Genomic DNA, 15,580 nt, shown 5'->3' with positions numbered 1-15,580 from the left:
GACACCATACAGTTTTGAAGCCATCAGTTCCAAAAACATTTATCTTGGTCTCATCACTCCAGAGTATAGAGTCCCAGTAGTCTTCATCTTTGTCAGTATGGGCCCTGGCAAACTCTAGGCAGGCTTTTTTGTGCCTGGGCTTTAGGAGAGGCTTCTTTCGTGGACGGCACCCATGCATGCCATTCCTCTGCAGTGTACGCCGTATTGTGTCACGGGAAATAGTCAGCCCAGTTTGGCTTTCTACTTCTTTAGATAACTGCAGTGAACTTGCATGCCGATTTTCTTCAACCCTTCTCATCAGAAGACGCTCCTGTCGAGGTGTTAACTTCCGTGGACGACCTGGACGTCTCTGTGAGATGGTTGCAGTTCCTTTTTTTTTTTTTTTTGTACCACTTTTGCTACAGTATTCTGACTGATATGTAAAGCTTTGCTGAACTTCTTGTAGCCTTCACCTTTCTGGTGTAAAGAAATTATTTTCTTTCTCAGGTCTTGTGACATTTCTCTTCCATGTGGTGCCATTGCTGACAGCATGAAATGGGAAAGGGTTTTAACACACTTTTATAGTCAGCTGTCTGCTGGACACCTGTGTAATGAATAATTAGACTCACCTGTGGTTGAATTCTTGTTAAATTAGACATTTGTAGTCTAAAATTTAGCTTTGCTCCAAAGACTTTCAGTGGGGTGTACTCATTTTTGCATCACCCTAATTTGAGTAAAACTGAAAATTTTGTTCTCTAAGTTATATTATTAACCTTACTTTCATGTTATAAGTTAAACAGATGTTATATAAAACTTAGTCTTGTCAACATTTTGGAAATTGTTTTTGTGTTCACTGAGATATTGTTTAAAATGTTACTTTTCAAAGGGGGTGTACTCATTTACGCTGAGCACTGTATATAAACTATTATAATATAATATATGTATGAATTTTATTATAATAAAAAATTATATATATATATATATATATATATATATAATATTGCAATTTCATATATAATTATACATTATCATTTCATTTAATTGTATATTTCTTCTTATTATTTATCTATATTTATCTAATAATTTTAGATATAATTATACTATTATCACATTATATGTTTATTATGAATATGATTTATCTTTATATTACTATATTACAATTTGATTATGATCATTCTTATTGTTATTATTTATCTATTTAATATTATATAATACCTTTAGATATGGTTAATATATTATATTATTAATTAATTATATTATTAATTTGTCGTGCTGTGTAACATGGTATACCCCATAGACATTGTTTATTATAATGTCTATGGTATACCCAACTATTTTTTACCTTACTTTTACTTATGTTTGTATTTGTTTATAATTTGTCTCAGCGCAGGATTATTACAAAAAATAACTAATAAAGACAGAAAAATAACTAAAATGTTGAGATAGTTTTGTTGATTTAAAGAAAAATCCATGGACGAACCAAGCACACGTTTCTGAGGACTTTTAATTTGAAGCGTCTGACCGCTAACCCGGAAGTGTACTGTATTTTGTTGTTCATGTTCAGTTGGTGAGTGTGTGCGGCTGCTGCTGCTGGATACGGACAAGTACAAACCAAAACCTGCAATATTGGGTTTTAGGCTCGAGTCGCAACCATGTCTCGGGGATCCATTGAAATCCCTCTGCGGGACACAGATGAGGTTTGGACTCGTTTTATCTCTGTGTGATGCTGAGTGTAGTTTTATTACAGCTCTGTGGATAGCTATCTTCTGCTAACATGCTATCATTTACGCGCTTTTGATAAGTTTACGTAAAATTAATGAACTAACAAAGGCGAATGAAAGAAGTGCTTCCGAGAGTCTTGGGCTACACAGTCATAATTATGCAATCATTATACAATGATATAAAAATACTTTAGTTTATGGTTCTGCCAAGAAACATCATCCAAGCATATTTAAGCCTTTTCCTTTGAAGTTTGTCTGTATGATATATTTTGATATATTTATTATTATTATTATTTTTTTTTAATTTAGAATCAAGCCAGAAAGTACAAAACAACAATTGTAGTTTTACAACAGAAAAACATTGTACATATTAAACAGCTGCATAGTTTGTATTGCTGTAGTTCGTACTTGTTTACGTTTAGATATTGTTTCCAAATGCATTTAATGTAAATTGTTCAAGCATAGGTATTTTTTGTTTATTCAATTTGACTATAATAACCCACAATTCTAATAATTAAATCAAATATAAATACTGCATTTTTATCACCATCCAATGAGAAATATCTTAACATCACATTGGCAAATTAACAAGCTTCGCTTCTTTTCGTAAAGAAATTTTTAAATTCTTTTAAAAAAAAAATTGTGTGTGTGTATATATATATATATATATATAAATATACACACACACATATGATATAATATTTTATAATAATTTTAGACAATTATTATTATCATATCATTGTATATTTGTCATCATTATTATTAATTTGTCATGCCGTGTAACATGTCTCAGGGGCATTTTTACAAAAACATCTTCCACGTGAACTGATAATATATAAAATGTTTTTATTATTATTTTATTATTATTTATTGCAGCTATTTTAGCTCTACTGTCCATTTCAGCAAAACTCACTGGTTGGAATTTGATCTTATTTTTAAAAGTGAACTCTTTTAAATCAACTCAAAATTTATTTGAATTACAATTTTGGAAATGACTTTTATTTCTCAAATGTGTGTTGTGTCACCTGCCTTCATGTTTTAAATGGTCGAAATTGTTTTAAATCAATTATTTTATAACTTGTATTTGATTCTTGTAAAGCACTTTGTAGTGTTGGTTATAAAATAAAGATTTTTATTATTATATTATTATTTTCCTGTTCTCATCCTCATTAATGGTTCGCACTCACTGAGTTCATATATGTCGTTTCTTTCTCAGGTTATTGAGCTCGACTTCGATCAGCTTCCTGAAGGAGATGAAGTCATCAGTATCCTCAAACAGGAGCACACACAGCTGCACATATGGATCGCTCTCGCAGTAAGTGTCAAGCTCATGTACGGTGACTTTGTTAGGGTTTCTGGTGCATAAAATCCTCAGTACTATTTCTTTCTTTTTAGTTGGAGTACTACAAACAAGGCAAGACAGAAGATTTTGTCAAGTTGCTGGAGGCGGCACGCATCGATGGAAACCTGGATTACAGAGACCATGAGAAGGACCAGATGACGTGTTTGGACACACTAGCAGCTTATTATGTCCAACAGGCTCGAAAAGAGAAGAACAAGGATGCGAAGAAGGACCTCATCAACCAGTCCACTCTTCTGTACACCATGGCAGACAAGATCATCATGTACGATCAGGTAAATGAAGGCTGCATAGTCATATCGTAGCAATCACTGTTAGTGTTTTTATGTTTTTATAACTAATGATGCTATTTCTCATTTCTACAGAACCATCTGCTGGGAAGAGCTTGCTTTTGTCTCCTGGAAGGAGATAAGATGGATCAAGCAGATGCTCAGTTCCAGTTCGTTCTTAACCAGTCGACAAACAACATCCCTGCACTCCTGGGTAAAAGTCACATGATCATTACATACTTACCTAATACAGGCTTCCCACGGGACCTCAATATGTCTTAAATACAGATTGATCTGATATGAGATTGTAAAAAGTTTTAAATTTGGTAAATTATCATTTTAGGAGTTCTTAGATTATATCTTAAATTTGGGGACAGTTTCGATATAGCCTAATGTGATTATTAAACTTCATATTATATGAGCGTATTGAATTAAAATAACTGTGAGCGCTGCATGCTCAAAGTCAAAACACAGCGCTCTTGTCGTGATTGTAATAATTAAGATTTTTTTAATGTTTTTGAAAGAAGTCTCTTGCTCACCAAGGCTGCATTATTTGATCAAAAATACAGTGAAAACAGTAATATTGTGAAATATCATTACAGTTTAAAATAGTTATGAATTTTCAGCATCATTACTCCAGTCTTCAGTGTCACATGATCCTTCAGCTTTGCTTGTGCTGCTTAATATTTTTATGGAAACCATGATACATTTTTTTTTTTCAGGATTCTTTGATGAATATAAAGTTCAAAAGAACAGCATTTATTTGAAATAGAAATGTTTTGTAACATTACAAATGTCTTTACTGTCACTTTTGATAAATTTGATGCGTTCTTGCTGAATAAAAGTATTATTATTTTTTTTAATTTATATTATTAGTTTTTTTTTTTTTTTTTGGGAAAAATCTTACTTACCCTAAAGTTTTGAATCATGGTTTCCACAGAAAAATATTAAGTAGCACAACTGTTTTCAACACTGATAATAATAATAATAATAGTGCAGCAAATAATCATATTAGAATGATTTCTGACGGATCATGTGACACTGAAGACTGGAGTAATGATGCTGAAAATTCAGCTTTGATCACAGAAATAAATTACATTTTACTATATATTCACATAGAAAACAGTTCTGTTAAATTGTAATAGTATTTCACAATATTACTGTTTTAGCTGTATTTTTAATCAAATATGCAGTCCTGGTGAGCATAAGAGACTTCTTTCAAAAACATTGAAGAATCTTAATTATTCCAAACTTTTGACTGATAGTGTACATGATTTGTTTTGAGATTCTTTAGGTTTGTTTTGTATGGACGCGTTATTAAATTTATTTATGCAGCTCTTAAAAAGTCTAGATATCCTGTAATACATGTTCCTGGTCTTATTGTGCTGTTAGCGGTTCACATTAGTCACATTGTTATTCAAGCGGAATATTGAAGTTAAATTGGGTGTGAATGCTGTTTCATGGTTATTGATAGATGTTGTCTTGTTATGAATATGTTTATGTCCTTTAACAGGTAAGGCGTGTATCTCCTTCAACAAAAAGGATTACAGGGGAGCTCTAGCCTACTACAAAAAAGCTCTTCGCACAAACCCTGGCTGTCCAGGTGAGTTGAAAATACTATTATCCTTTCCTTGAATCTTGACCACTTCCTAGATAGTGATAGTAGATCAATTTATACTAATGAAATCTTTCAATTCTGTCTCTGTCACATGACATCTAGTAATGAATTTAGCGTCAATCAGATATTATGTTCACTGTTATAAATACGGAAAAAAGATCGATCCGTAGGTTTTGAAGATTCGATATTGAATCGACCACATTTTAAAAAAACGATTCATCGAAAAAAAACACATTTTTTGCCCAGTCCTAGTCAAGCCTGACAGAGCTCATTTCTTTGTAATTGTCTTGTTGCAGCCTGAGGTGAGACTAGGCATGGGCCACTGCTTTGTCAAGCTCAACAAACTAGAGAAGGCTCGCTTGGCGTTTGGCAGAGCTCTGGAGCTCAACTCCAAATGTGTGGGAGCACTGGTGGGTTTGGCTGTGCTGGAGCTCAACAATAAAGAGGCCGACTCCATCAAGAACGGCGTGCAGCTGCTTTCCAGAGCCTACACCATTGACCCCAGCAATCCTATGGTGCTCAATCACCTCGCCAATCATTTCTTCTTCAAAAAGGTAAAGCTAGATCCCTCTTGTGATCTACCGTTTAGAATTGGAGATCTTGTACTTTAAATGTACTTTGTGTTTTTCAGGACTACAGCAAAGTGCAGCATCTGGCTCTTCATGCTTTTCACAACACAGAAGTGGAGGCTATGCAAGCAGAGAGCTGCTATCAGTTAGCTCGTTCCTTCCATGTCCAGGTGAGAAAGAGACTTTAATTTGAGAAATAGTGTATAACCAGTATGGGTATATATTTCGTATATGAGAAATATAACACGTATTTTAAATTGACTTTTATTTTTATATTTATTAATATTATAGTTTGTCATTTCGTTAATTGCTTTTGTTGATTTCTGAAGGGTTTTAGGGTTATATTGCTTTAATTAATGTTTATTTTAATTGTAGTAATTTTAATGCTTACATTTATTTATTTCAGGTAGTTGTAAATATTTATATTTAATTTTTTTATTTCAGCTTTATTTTAGTTTCCGGAACTGATTTTTAGATTCCAGTATCAGCACTGGAACCATTTCACCGTTTGTATCACTCCGCTTGCAACGACTGTCATGGCAGTCGAGCAAATCCAGCATATTTAAAAAATACTACTGTTGTTGTGTCACGAAAAGTAGTTTTAAGAGTATTTTAGGTGAGAATGTAGTTATTTAGACCTCAAATATGTGACTCATATAAACATAGGGCCTATTTTACAATTTGTTTAGACGTTTTCACAGATGCGAGCTCCAGGCCGTCAGCGGCCGTTCAGCGCTCATGTACCCGCAGAGAACAGCTTCATCTCGACCAGTCCTTCGGGAATTTGCCGCTGGCTCTTATGCAGATAGTGGTTAAACATGAGAAATAATTCATTTGGGGTGTATCAAACAGGCAATCTTTGGTCTTATTAATTTATTACGTGTTCCAGAGCAAATCGATTTGGGTTAAGGGGAAAAATTAAGATTCATAACTTTATATTTAGGCTATATTTAACTTAAATCCTGTACTAGAGCACTGCTTTTGTATGTTTTACTTAATTGTTTGCGTGTGTTTATTTCTTATTGTCTTTTATAATGGCTATTATTGTTAATTTAAATGCTGTTCAATAAATGTTATTTTGTATAAATAATATGCCGTATTTGGTATTGAGAAAGGGTCTGTTAGTGATCGTGATACGGACTTCAGTGAAAGTTACATTATTACGGCATTAGATGGCGGCAAAGACTGTCTTTATGAGTGAGGGGAAAAAAACTGGGAAATCCTCTTTACTTTTAAAAGGACAAAGATATCGATTTCCTCAGTGGACATTCAAACAAACTTTTTATAATGGATATATTATGGACATCAACCTGAGGAATGAATGCTATATCAGATGCAGGTAATACACTCGTTTAGTCGATCTCTCTCTTATAATACACTACATAATACAATAAGCTTCAATGAAGTGACTCAACGTTCCTTCATTACTAGTTCTAAAGTGATGTTTTAGAATTAGTAACGGAGGCTTGGGCTGAACTGTTAAACTGTCAATTTGAGATTTTAATCTGGTAGAAGGAAGTAGTTCTGCACAAAAGAGGGTTTTTAAAAAAACACTCAGTTTTTGTTTCTTATGTATTTACACACTTTACGCACTGTGATATGTGCTATTAGTGTGATATATATATATATATATATATATATATATATATATATATATATATATATATATATATATATGTATATACATGCATACATACATAAGTTTTACAAAAACTTAAGAATTAACTGTAATATTTATTCAAAATTTACTTTGAAATATTTTGAAGACTGGGGACTGGGGCCAAACATGAATCGACCTGGCCAATTATGTCAACTGAAATTTCCTGTAATGTCTCAGACAAATGGTAATAAACTTGCACGTCTTTGCTTTTAGGAGGACTACGACCAAGCCTTCCAGTACTACTATCAGGCCACTCAGTTTGCTTCATCTACTTTTGTACTGCCCTTCTTTGGCCTGGGCCAGATGTATGTGTATCGTAGAGACAAGGAGAATGCTGCGCAGTGCTTTGAAAAGGTCCTGAAGGCATATCCCAACAATTATGAAACCATGAAAATCCTTGGGTCACTTTATGCCACATCGGATGACCAGGAGAAGAGAGACATTGCTAAAGTATGACATTTGTTATATTTAAAAAAATTGAATTACAAAAAATGTTTTTCTCAGAGATAAGGCTGTTTTTTTTTTGTTTTTTTTTACTCATAGGAACATCTGAAAAAAGTCACAGTACAATATTCCGACGATGTGGAAGCCTGGATCGAGCTGGCCCAAATTTTGGAACAAACAGACATTCAGGTAACAGTGCTGTTTCTACATGCGTCTGTGTTTTGACTTGTGTAACGTACACCTCACTGTGAATCGCCCATCTTTCCTGCAGGGTGCTCTTTCTGCATATGGCACTGCCACTCGCATCCTTCAGGAGAAGGTCCAGGCTGATGTTCCTCCTGAGATCCTCAATAATTTGGGGGCTTTACACTTCAGATTGGGAAACCTCGGCGAGGCCAAGGTAAAGAGAAATTTTTGGCTCAAATTAAAGGTGAAGTATGTAGTTTCTGCGACACTAGTGGCACCTAGTGGAATTACAAAAATAAAGCATATTTTCCAATAACCTTGCAAACACCCCTTTCGCGCATCGCTCCTTTCCCAGCTCAAACATCACAAACAGCTCTTACGGGTGGTTGTGAAGGCATGTCTCAGGCAAAAGTAGGCTACTTTCAATAAATGGTCTAACATATTAGGAGTACTTTTAGCTGTGTTGCTATGTGTCATGAGTAAGCAACTGAGTAGGCTAAAAACTCTCTAGAGTGAACGCAAGTGTCTTATATAAACTAGGGCCCTAGTATTTCTGCGATGCAGAATCGGACAGAAGGGCGGAATCACGAATCCAGTCATAAAAATGGAATTGACTCTATAACACGGAATTTTTGATTAATAAATAAAAAGGCTGGGACTGTACAATTATGAACTGTACAATTGTCTTTCTGAATGAGTGCATGATGGTGTTGCAAGGTATTGAAGCGTCTAGTGTAGCACATTGTATCTCAATGCCCCGTTCGCTTTGACATGTTCATGACCTGATTAGTCTTTGAAGGTGGAAATTTGGCTTGCACTCCTGTACCTGAAGCTGAATTTCTTTTTCCATGTAACGCGTCAGTCATGGTCCCTCACTGGTTAAACACCCTCTGGTTCCGCCTGCTACAGTAGCCACGCCCAAACTCTCTGCCTGCTACAGTAGCCACGCCCAAACTCTCTGCCTGCTACAGTAGCCACGCCCTAAACTCTCAACCTGCTACAGTAGCCACGCCCAAACTCTCTGCCTGCTACAGTAGCCACGCCCTAAACTCTCAACCTGCTACAGTAGCCACGCCCAAACTCTCTGCCTGCTACAGTAGCCACGCCCCAAACTCTCAACCTGCTACAGTAGCCATGCCCCAAACTCTCAACCTGCTACAGTAGCCATGCCCCAAACTCTCGCTATTGGTTGAGCTGGAAATGAGATTGACGGACCTCAGTGGACCATTCTCAATGTTTAGATGGTTCCTGGGAGGCTCAATATTTACACTTTTGGAGGAGATAAACCCATGAATGGCATAATAATAGTAGTCAATGAACAATTAACTTATAACATGAAAGTAAGGTTGGTTGGTTGTGGGAAAAAAAAACATCAGAAATGCATTAAATAAGTCAATCATACATCTCAATTTCTTTGTAGAAATACTTCCTGGCTTCTTTGGAGAGGGCAAAAGCTGAGGGCGAGCACGATGAGCACTACTACAACGCCATCTCTGTCACAACCTCCTATAACCTGGCCAGACTCTATGAAGCCATGTGCGAGTTTCACGAGGCCGAGAAACTCTACAAGAACATCTTGAGAGAGCATCCCAACTATGTGGACTGTATGCATCATCACAGTGTTAATTTTGTGTGTGTTTTTTTTTTTTTTTTTTTTTTTTTTTTTTTCAGGAAACAGTTCATTTGATTTATTTGAATTTGTAACAGGTTACTTGCGTCTTGGAGCAATGGCACGTGACAAGGGAAATTTCTACGAAGCTTCTGACTGGTTTAAAGAAGCCCTTCAGATCAATCAGGTAGATATACATACATATATTGTCATTCTTCTAGATCTGTATCAATCTAAATAATCAGTGCTTAATTACAGTGCCAGGTAGCAGCAGGTATATTAGGCTGCTGTCACTTTAAGACCTGATGCACAGATCCATTATACTGTTACACATGCGTTTTCTTTCTCAACTCTTTATGTTCACTTAAAACAACTGACTGTGTTCACGTGAATACTCGCCAAGACCGGCATTATTTTGTGTATTTGACTGCGCAATAAGCAGCAAAAAATAACTTAATTTAGTACTGAGAGGTAGCAGTTTGGGTGTGAGTGGGAATGAGTAAAATTATGCTTAATATGTGCAATCCCATGCCGAAATTCAAGCCCTGTATAATATATATAGTATTTAGCATTGAGAAAGGTCATGTTGTGACTGAAACGTTTGCTGTTTCTCATTAAAGCTGTGGTTTTTATCTCACATTTGCTTTTTTGTTGTCTTTTTTTATGCTTTATATTGTGTGGGCCTTTTTTGCAACTTTTCAAACAAGTTTGTGGCTTACGAACCTAGACTTTTTGGACGTTTTTAGGAGCGCTGAGTTTTTGGTCATTTCTTCAGATCTGTATTAATAAAATGTGTTTTGCAGGACCACCCTGACGCCTGGTCGCTGATTGGTAACCTGCACTTGGCCAAACAGGAGTGGGGTCCCGGCCAGAAGAAGTTTGAACGCATCCTTAAACAGCCCTCAACTCAGAACGACACCTACTCTATGCTTGCGCTGGGAAACGTGTGGCTTCAGACGCTACACCAGCCCACTAGAGACCGAGAAAAGGTGCCTCACAATATTCAGTTGACAAACCATCATGTGCTGTTGGAATTTGTCTGTTCTATTTATTTGCTCCTTTTTTTTTTCCAGGAAAAGCGGCACCAGGATCGAGCTTTGGCGATCTACAAACAAGTTCTGAGGAATGATGCCAAAAATCTGTATGCTGCCAATGGCATAGGTGCTTTATCTGCTTTTTAATGCAAGGCCAGACTTGCCAACTTTACTTGTGTTTACCCATCATATTGCTTCAGCTCCTCCCGCTCATCGTAAGCTTCTTTTTTCTGTGTGACGTAGGTGCTGTGTTGGCACATAAGGGTTATTTCCGAGAGGCACGGGATGTCTTTGCCCAGGTCAGAGAGGCCACGGCGGAGATCAGTGATGTCTGGCTGAATCTTGCACACATCTATGTGGAGCAGAAGCAGTACATCAGTGCTGTGCAGATGGTGAGAGAATGAACAAACTCCTCTGAACAGGAAGGGTTTTGCTCTGGATCTGTTACTCACATACTGTTTTTCTCTTCAGTATGAAAACTGCTTGAAGAAATTCTACAAATATCAGAACACAGAGGTGCTGCTGTATCTGGCCCGAGCGCTCTTCAAATGTGGCAAGCTGCAGGAGTGCAAACAGACTCTTCTCAGGGTGGGAAAATCTTAATGCATTTTCTTTTCTTTACTGCAGGCTTTCCTGAAAGTTTATGAAAAGCAAATAATTAAGTCATAAAAATAAAAAATGAAAATAATGGATCGATTCTAATATTTTCCGTATGTACCGTGATTCTCTCTGAAATCGATTCTGAGCTTAGTTTTCTACAGCAGATGGCACTGCGTGCTTTAGGAACAGCCGTACTCTGCTTGCTTCCAATTCCTTACACACACCACTTGAACCTTCTATAAAATAATCATCCATAAAGTTCGAAAAGGGTGTTTGCAGTGGGCCGTTTACATTAATCTAAATGTATAGAAAATAAAAGCATTCTGAGGTGCACATACATTCTCAGACTCAGCCGAATGCACAAGTGCTCTTCTTTGTGAGCATTTGAGCATGTGGTTAAAACTAGCCTAGAGCGCCATCTGCTGTTAAAAACTAAACTCAGAATTGATTTGTGATGCACTTGGAATATATCAGAAATGATCCACGAATCGTGATGCATCGATAGTATTGTCCCAGCCCTAATAATTAATATGCCTAATAACATTATTCAGCATAATAATATAGTTTATTTAATATGTTGCATAATTCAGTAAATAGTATTGAACAATTAATTTGACGTGTTGCATATTAAAGGGATAGTTCACCCAAAAATGAAAATGATCCCATAATTTGCTCACCTTCAAGCCATCCTAGGTGTATATGACTTTCTTCTTTCAGCCGAACACAATCTGAGTTGTATTAAAAAATATACTAGCTTCTGGTAACTGCCGTTCGCGCGTTCACGAGTTGAGTTCCAGCGAAAGGTTGACCTCTGATGACTTCTCTTATATTGTAATCCTCCGACATTTTTCTTTAAAACTTCTCATTTTAAGGCCCGTTCACATCAAGAACGATAACTATAAAGATAACTATAACGACAAGTATATTTGCGTTCACACCAATGAACGATAACGTACTGCGGTTTCAAAGTGTGTACAACATGTTTTTGCTGTTCTTGTTGCATTTATGCGGCTTTAACCAGCAGATGTCGTCAGCCTGCTATGTTTGGAGTGAATAGCTAGTGTAATCGATCTAATCTAATAGTGAATTTAGCTGACAAAGTCAATATAGTGAAATAAAAACAACACCTGGTCTTTTTCACTGCAACTTCAAAGGAAGCAAGACAATGTTGTTGAAACTAGCGCTGGATACCTGAGGTAATTTTTTGTTACACTGTTTGCTAGCCTAGCATAATGATCTTATCATTAATACTTCTCACCATTTATTCTGAGGGTATGACCGATTGTTTTCCATATATACATTTTCTTTAAAGTATCCTTGAAAAGAGGGGTTGACCTGTCGAAAAAGTGGTGACTTCTAGTTCGTGACCGGCGTTTTGTTTTGCTCTATCCTCTGTTACCGGAAGCTAGTCATTACAGTTTATAAAGTTATAAAAATGTTTAATTACAAAAACCAATCGCTTAGCTTCAGAAGGCCTTTATTAACCCACTGGAGCCTTTATAATGGTAGTGAATGGGGGTCGAGATTTTGTCCTAATTATAAATGTTTCTGACTTCTTTTTCTGTTTCTTTGATTTCCAGGCTCGGCATGTGGCTCCCAGTGACACTGTTCTGATGTTCAATGTGGCGCTGGTGCTGCAGAGGTTGGCCACGCTGGTGCTGAAGGATGAGAAGAGTAATCTGAAGGCTGTGTTGAGTGCGGTGAAGGAGCTGGAGTTGGCTCACAGGTACGTGAACTCCATGACCTCCAGCATTTGACGCACTCCAGCCTGAGGCTCTCATATGCTGCTTTCATAACTCTCTGTTATTGTTCTCACAGGTACTTCAGCTACCTCAGTAAGGCTGGAGACAAAATGAGATTTGACCTTGCGCTGGCCGCGAGCGAAGCCAGGTACGGTTGCTTTTCCAGATTTGACTTTTGTTCTGAAAGTTTCCTCTTACAGCATGACACAGACAAATGTGATTCGACAACTGCCAAAAACTGCTTGACAACAGAATCCCAGCCAGTCTGAAATCATTTGTTTACACAAACGCACACACACTCCATCCATCCATCATATGCTTGGCTGTTCTTCCTTCCACCCTTCCTTCATCCATCATTCATTTGTTCATTCTTTCCATCCTTTCTTCCCTCCCTCCTTCCTTCCATCCTTCCTTTGTTTGTTCCTTCCTTTCTACCTTCATCCATCATTCATTTCTGTTCTTTTCATCCATCAATCATCCATCCTTTATTCCTTCCTTCCTTCCTTCCATCCATCATCCATACTTTGTTCGTCCACTCCTGCCATCCTTCCTGCCTTCGTCCATCCATCTTTTGTTTGTTCCTTCCTTTCTTCCTTCATCCATCATTCATTTGTTTTTTTCATCCATCCATCCTTTCTTTGTTCGTCCATTCCTTCCATCCATCCATCTTTTGTTTGATCCTTCCTTCCACTCATCTATCCTTCGTTTGTTCCTTCCTTCATCCATCATTCATTTCTCTGTTCTTTTCATCCATCCATCCATCCATCCTTCTTTCGTTTATTCCTTCCATCCATCCATTGTTTGTTCGTTCTGTCCATCCATCATCCATCCTTTGTTCATCCGTTCCTTCCATCTATCCATCCATCCTGTTCATTCATCCATCCATCCATCCTTCGTTCGTTCCATCCTTCTTCAGCCTTGCTTTTATACATCATCATTTGTTTGTTTCTTCCTTCCAAACTTCCTCCTCCCATCATCCCTTCATCCTTCCTTCGTTCATTCCTTTGTTCTGCCTTCTTTCCATCCATCCATCCATCGTTCGTTCGTTCGTTCGTTCCATCAATCCATCCATCCATCCATCATCAATGTTCGTTCGTTCATTACTTCCATACTTCCTTCCTTCTATCCATCATCGTTTGTTCGTTCATTACTTCCATACTTGCTTCTTTCTTTTTTTCCATCCCTCCCTCCATCCATCCTTCATTTGTTTGTTCCTTACATACTTCCAACCATCCATATTTTGGCCTTCCTTCCATCCATCATTGTTCGTTAGTTCCTTCCATCCATCCATCCATCCATCCATCCATCATCAACGTTCGTTTGTTCATTACTTCCATACTTCCTTCTTTCCTTCCTTCTATCAGTCATCGTTTGTTCATTCATTCCTTCCATACTTCCTTCTTTCTTTTCTTCCATCCATCATTGTTTGTTTGTTCCTACCTTCCTTCCATTCTTCATTGATTTCTTTGTTTGTTCTTTGTGTCGTTCTTGGAACAGCAAGGCTTTTGAATGATCTGATCAGTATAAATGTATGTTTTCTCTCTCAGGCAATGCTCTGACTTGCTAAGCCAGGCTCAATACCATGTGGCCCGAGCTCGTAAACAAGATGAGGAGGAGAAGGAGCACCGCGCCAAACAGGAGCAGGAGAGAGACCTACTGCGGCAGCAAATGCTGAAAGAACAGGAGGAGAGGAAGAACAGAGAGGCTGAGGAGCAGAAGAAGCTGCTTGAGCAGAGAGCCCAGTATGTGGAGAAGACCAAGAACCTGCTCAACTTCTCAGAGGGAATGAAAGAAGCAGCAAAGGAGAAGAGGAAAGGAGGCAGTGGACGGGTGAGCTTTTTTTGGAGAGCTGGGATCTGGTTAATTAAAAATTTTAAAAATGCAAGACATTGTTTTTGTATTTACACGTTTATTTTCTTTTTTTATTAGCGCAAAAAAGGCGATTTTGATGACTTTGTTAATGATGACTCTGATGAAGACCTACCAATGAAGAAGAAGAAGAAGAAGAAAGTCGGGAGTGGCAGTGAAGTTGAGGATGCAGGGGAGGATGGAGAGAAGAAACCCCGGAAGAAGAGGAGGAGGTAAACTTTAATGAGATCAGATCCACAGAATTCATAGAGAGTTCATGTGGTTGAATGCAAAATATGATCTAGTGTTGAACTTGTAATTGTATTTAGTGTGTTTTAGTATGTTTAGAGTTTTATTGTGTTTCTCTTCTTGCTTCCTCAGACCTGCTGGATCAGATGATGAAGAAGGAAGCTCAAGGCCTAAAAAGCAGCGCAAACCGAGAGAGCGCAAGAGGATTGAGAAGGTACCGATGCTCTGCGGTTAATATGCAAGCTTTACCTGGACGTAGAGGTTTAGATCTAATTGTATTTTTCTTTTTCTTTTTTTCTTTTTTCCAAGTCCAAGCCGGAGCGCATGCCGCCATCTCTTAAAGGGAAGATCAAGTCCAAGGCCATCATTTCATCCTCCGATTCCTCCTCCGACGAGGATGGCCTGAAAATAGCAGAAGAAAGGTGAGAGATGGTCAATTGAGTTTGCTTGAAGTTGGCATGAATTGAAAATTCACTCTATTTTGTAAATGCATGTTATTGATCTTATTGTGAATGATTCATCCATGCACTTGTTTCGTTTTTAAATTTGCCTGTTAACCATCATGCATAGATGTGAACTGAAATGCTTGTAATTAGAGCTGCACGATTAATCGTTAAAAGATTGCAATCTCGACTCAAACACCCAAGCAATCTCATTCGTAAATGACAACGACTCGCCTGTGTCTATTAAAG

At 37.4% G+C, this 15,580-nt stretch overlaps 1 protein-coding gene across 1 annotated transcript in view; it reads left to right on the top strand.

Annotated features, from left to right (window-relative positions):
* The first annotated feature begins 1,508 nt into the window (after positions 1–1,508).
* The window catches only part of ctr9 (CTR9 homolog, Paf1/RNA polymerase II complex component), an 18,795-nt gene continuing 4,723 nt past the window's right edge, over positions 1,509–15,580 (top strand). The window contains exons 1-22 of the mRNA XM_051899150.1: positions 1,509–1,676; positions 2,917–3,015; positions 3,096–3,335; positions 3,426–3,543; positions 4,843–4,932; positions 5,245–5,501; positions 5,579–5,686; positions 7,390–7,626; positions 7,720–7,809; positions 7,892–8,020; positions 9,227–9,410; positions 9,514–9,602; positions 10,219–10,404; positions 10,489–10,576; positions 10,693–10,841; positions 10,921–11,037; positions 12,630–12,775; positions 12,868–12,939; positions 14,339–14,621; positions 14,721–14,872; positions 15,021–15,102; positions 15,198–15,310. Coding sequence (XP_051755110.1) covers positions 1,632–1,676; positions 2,917–3,015; positions 3,096–3,335; positions 3,426–3,543; positions 4,843–4,932; positions 5,245–5,501; positions 5,579–5,686; positions 7,390–7,626; positions 7,720–7,809; positions 7,892–8,020; positions 9,227–9,410; positions 9,514–9,602; positions 10,219–10,404; positions 10,489–10,576; positions 10,693–10,841; positions 10,921–11,037; positions 12,630–12,775; positions 12,868–12,939; positions 14,339–14,621; positions 14,721–14,872; positions 15,021–15,102; positions 15,198–15,310 — 3,074 coding nt within the window. The 5' untranslated portion in view covers positions 1,509–1,631. The remainder of the gene's footprint in view (positions 1,677–2,916; positions 3,016–3,095; positions 3,336–3,425; positions 3,544–4,842; positions 4,933–5,244; positions 5,502–5,578; positions 5,687–7,389; positions 7,627–7,719; positions 7,810–7,891; positions 8,021–9,226; positions 9,411–9,513; positions 9,603–10,218; positions 10,405–10,488; positions 10,577–10,692; positions 10,842–10,920; positions 11,038–12,629; positions 12,776–12,867; positions 12,940–14,338; positions 14,622–14,720; positions 14,873–15,020; positions 15,103–15,197; positions 15,311–15,580) is intronic.

Source organism: Ctenopharyngodon idella, chromosome 7 (genome assembly GCF_019924925.1).
Source record: "Ctenopharyngodon idella isolate HZGC_01 chromosome 7, HZGC01, whole genome shotgun sequence".
NCBI classification, from domain to species: Eukaryota; Metazoa; Chordata; class Actinopteri; order Cypriniformes; family Xenocyprididae; genus Ctenopharyngodon; species Ctenopharyngodon idella.
The sequence above is the reverse complement of the archived record's forward strand: the minus strand, read 5'-3'. Positions and strand labels throughout refer to the sequence as shown.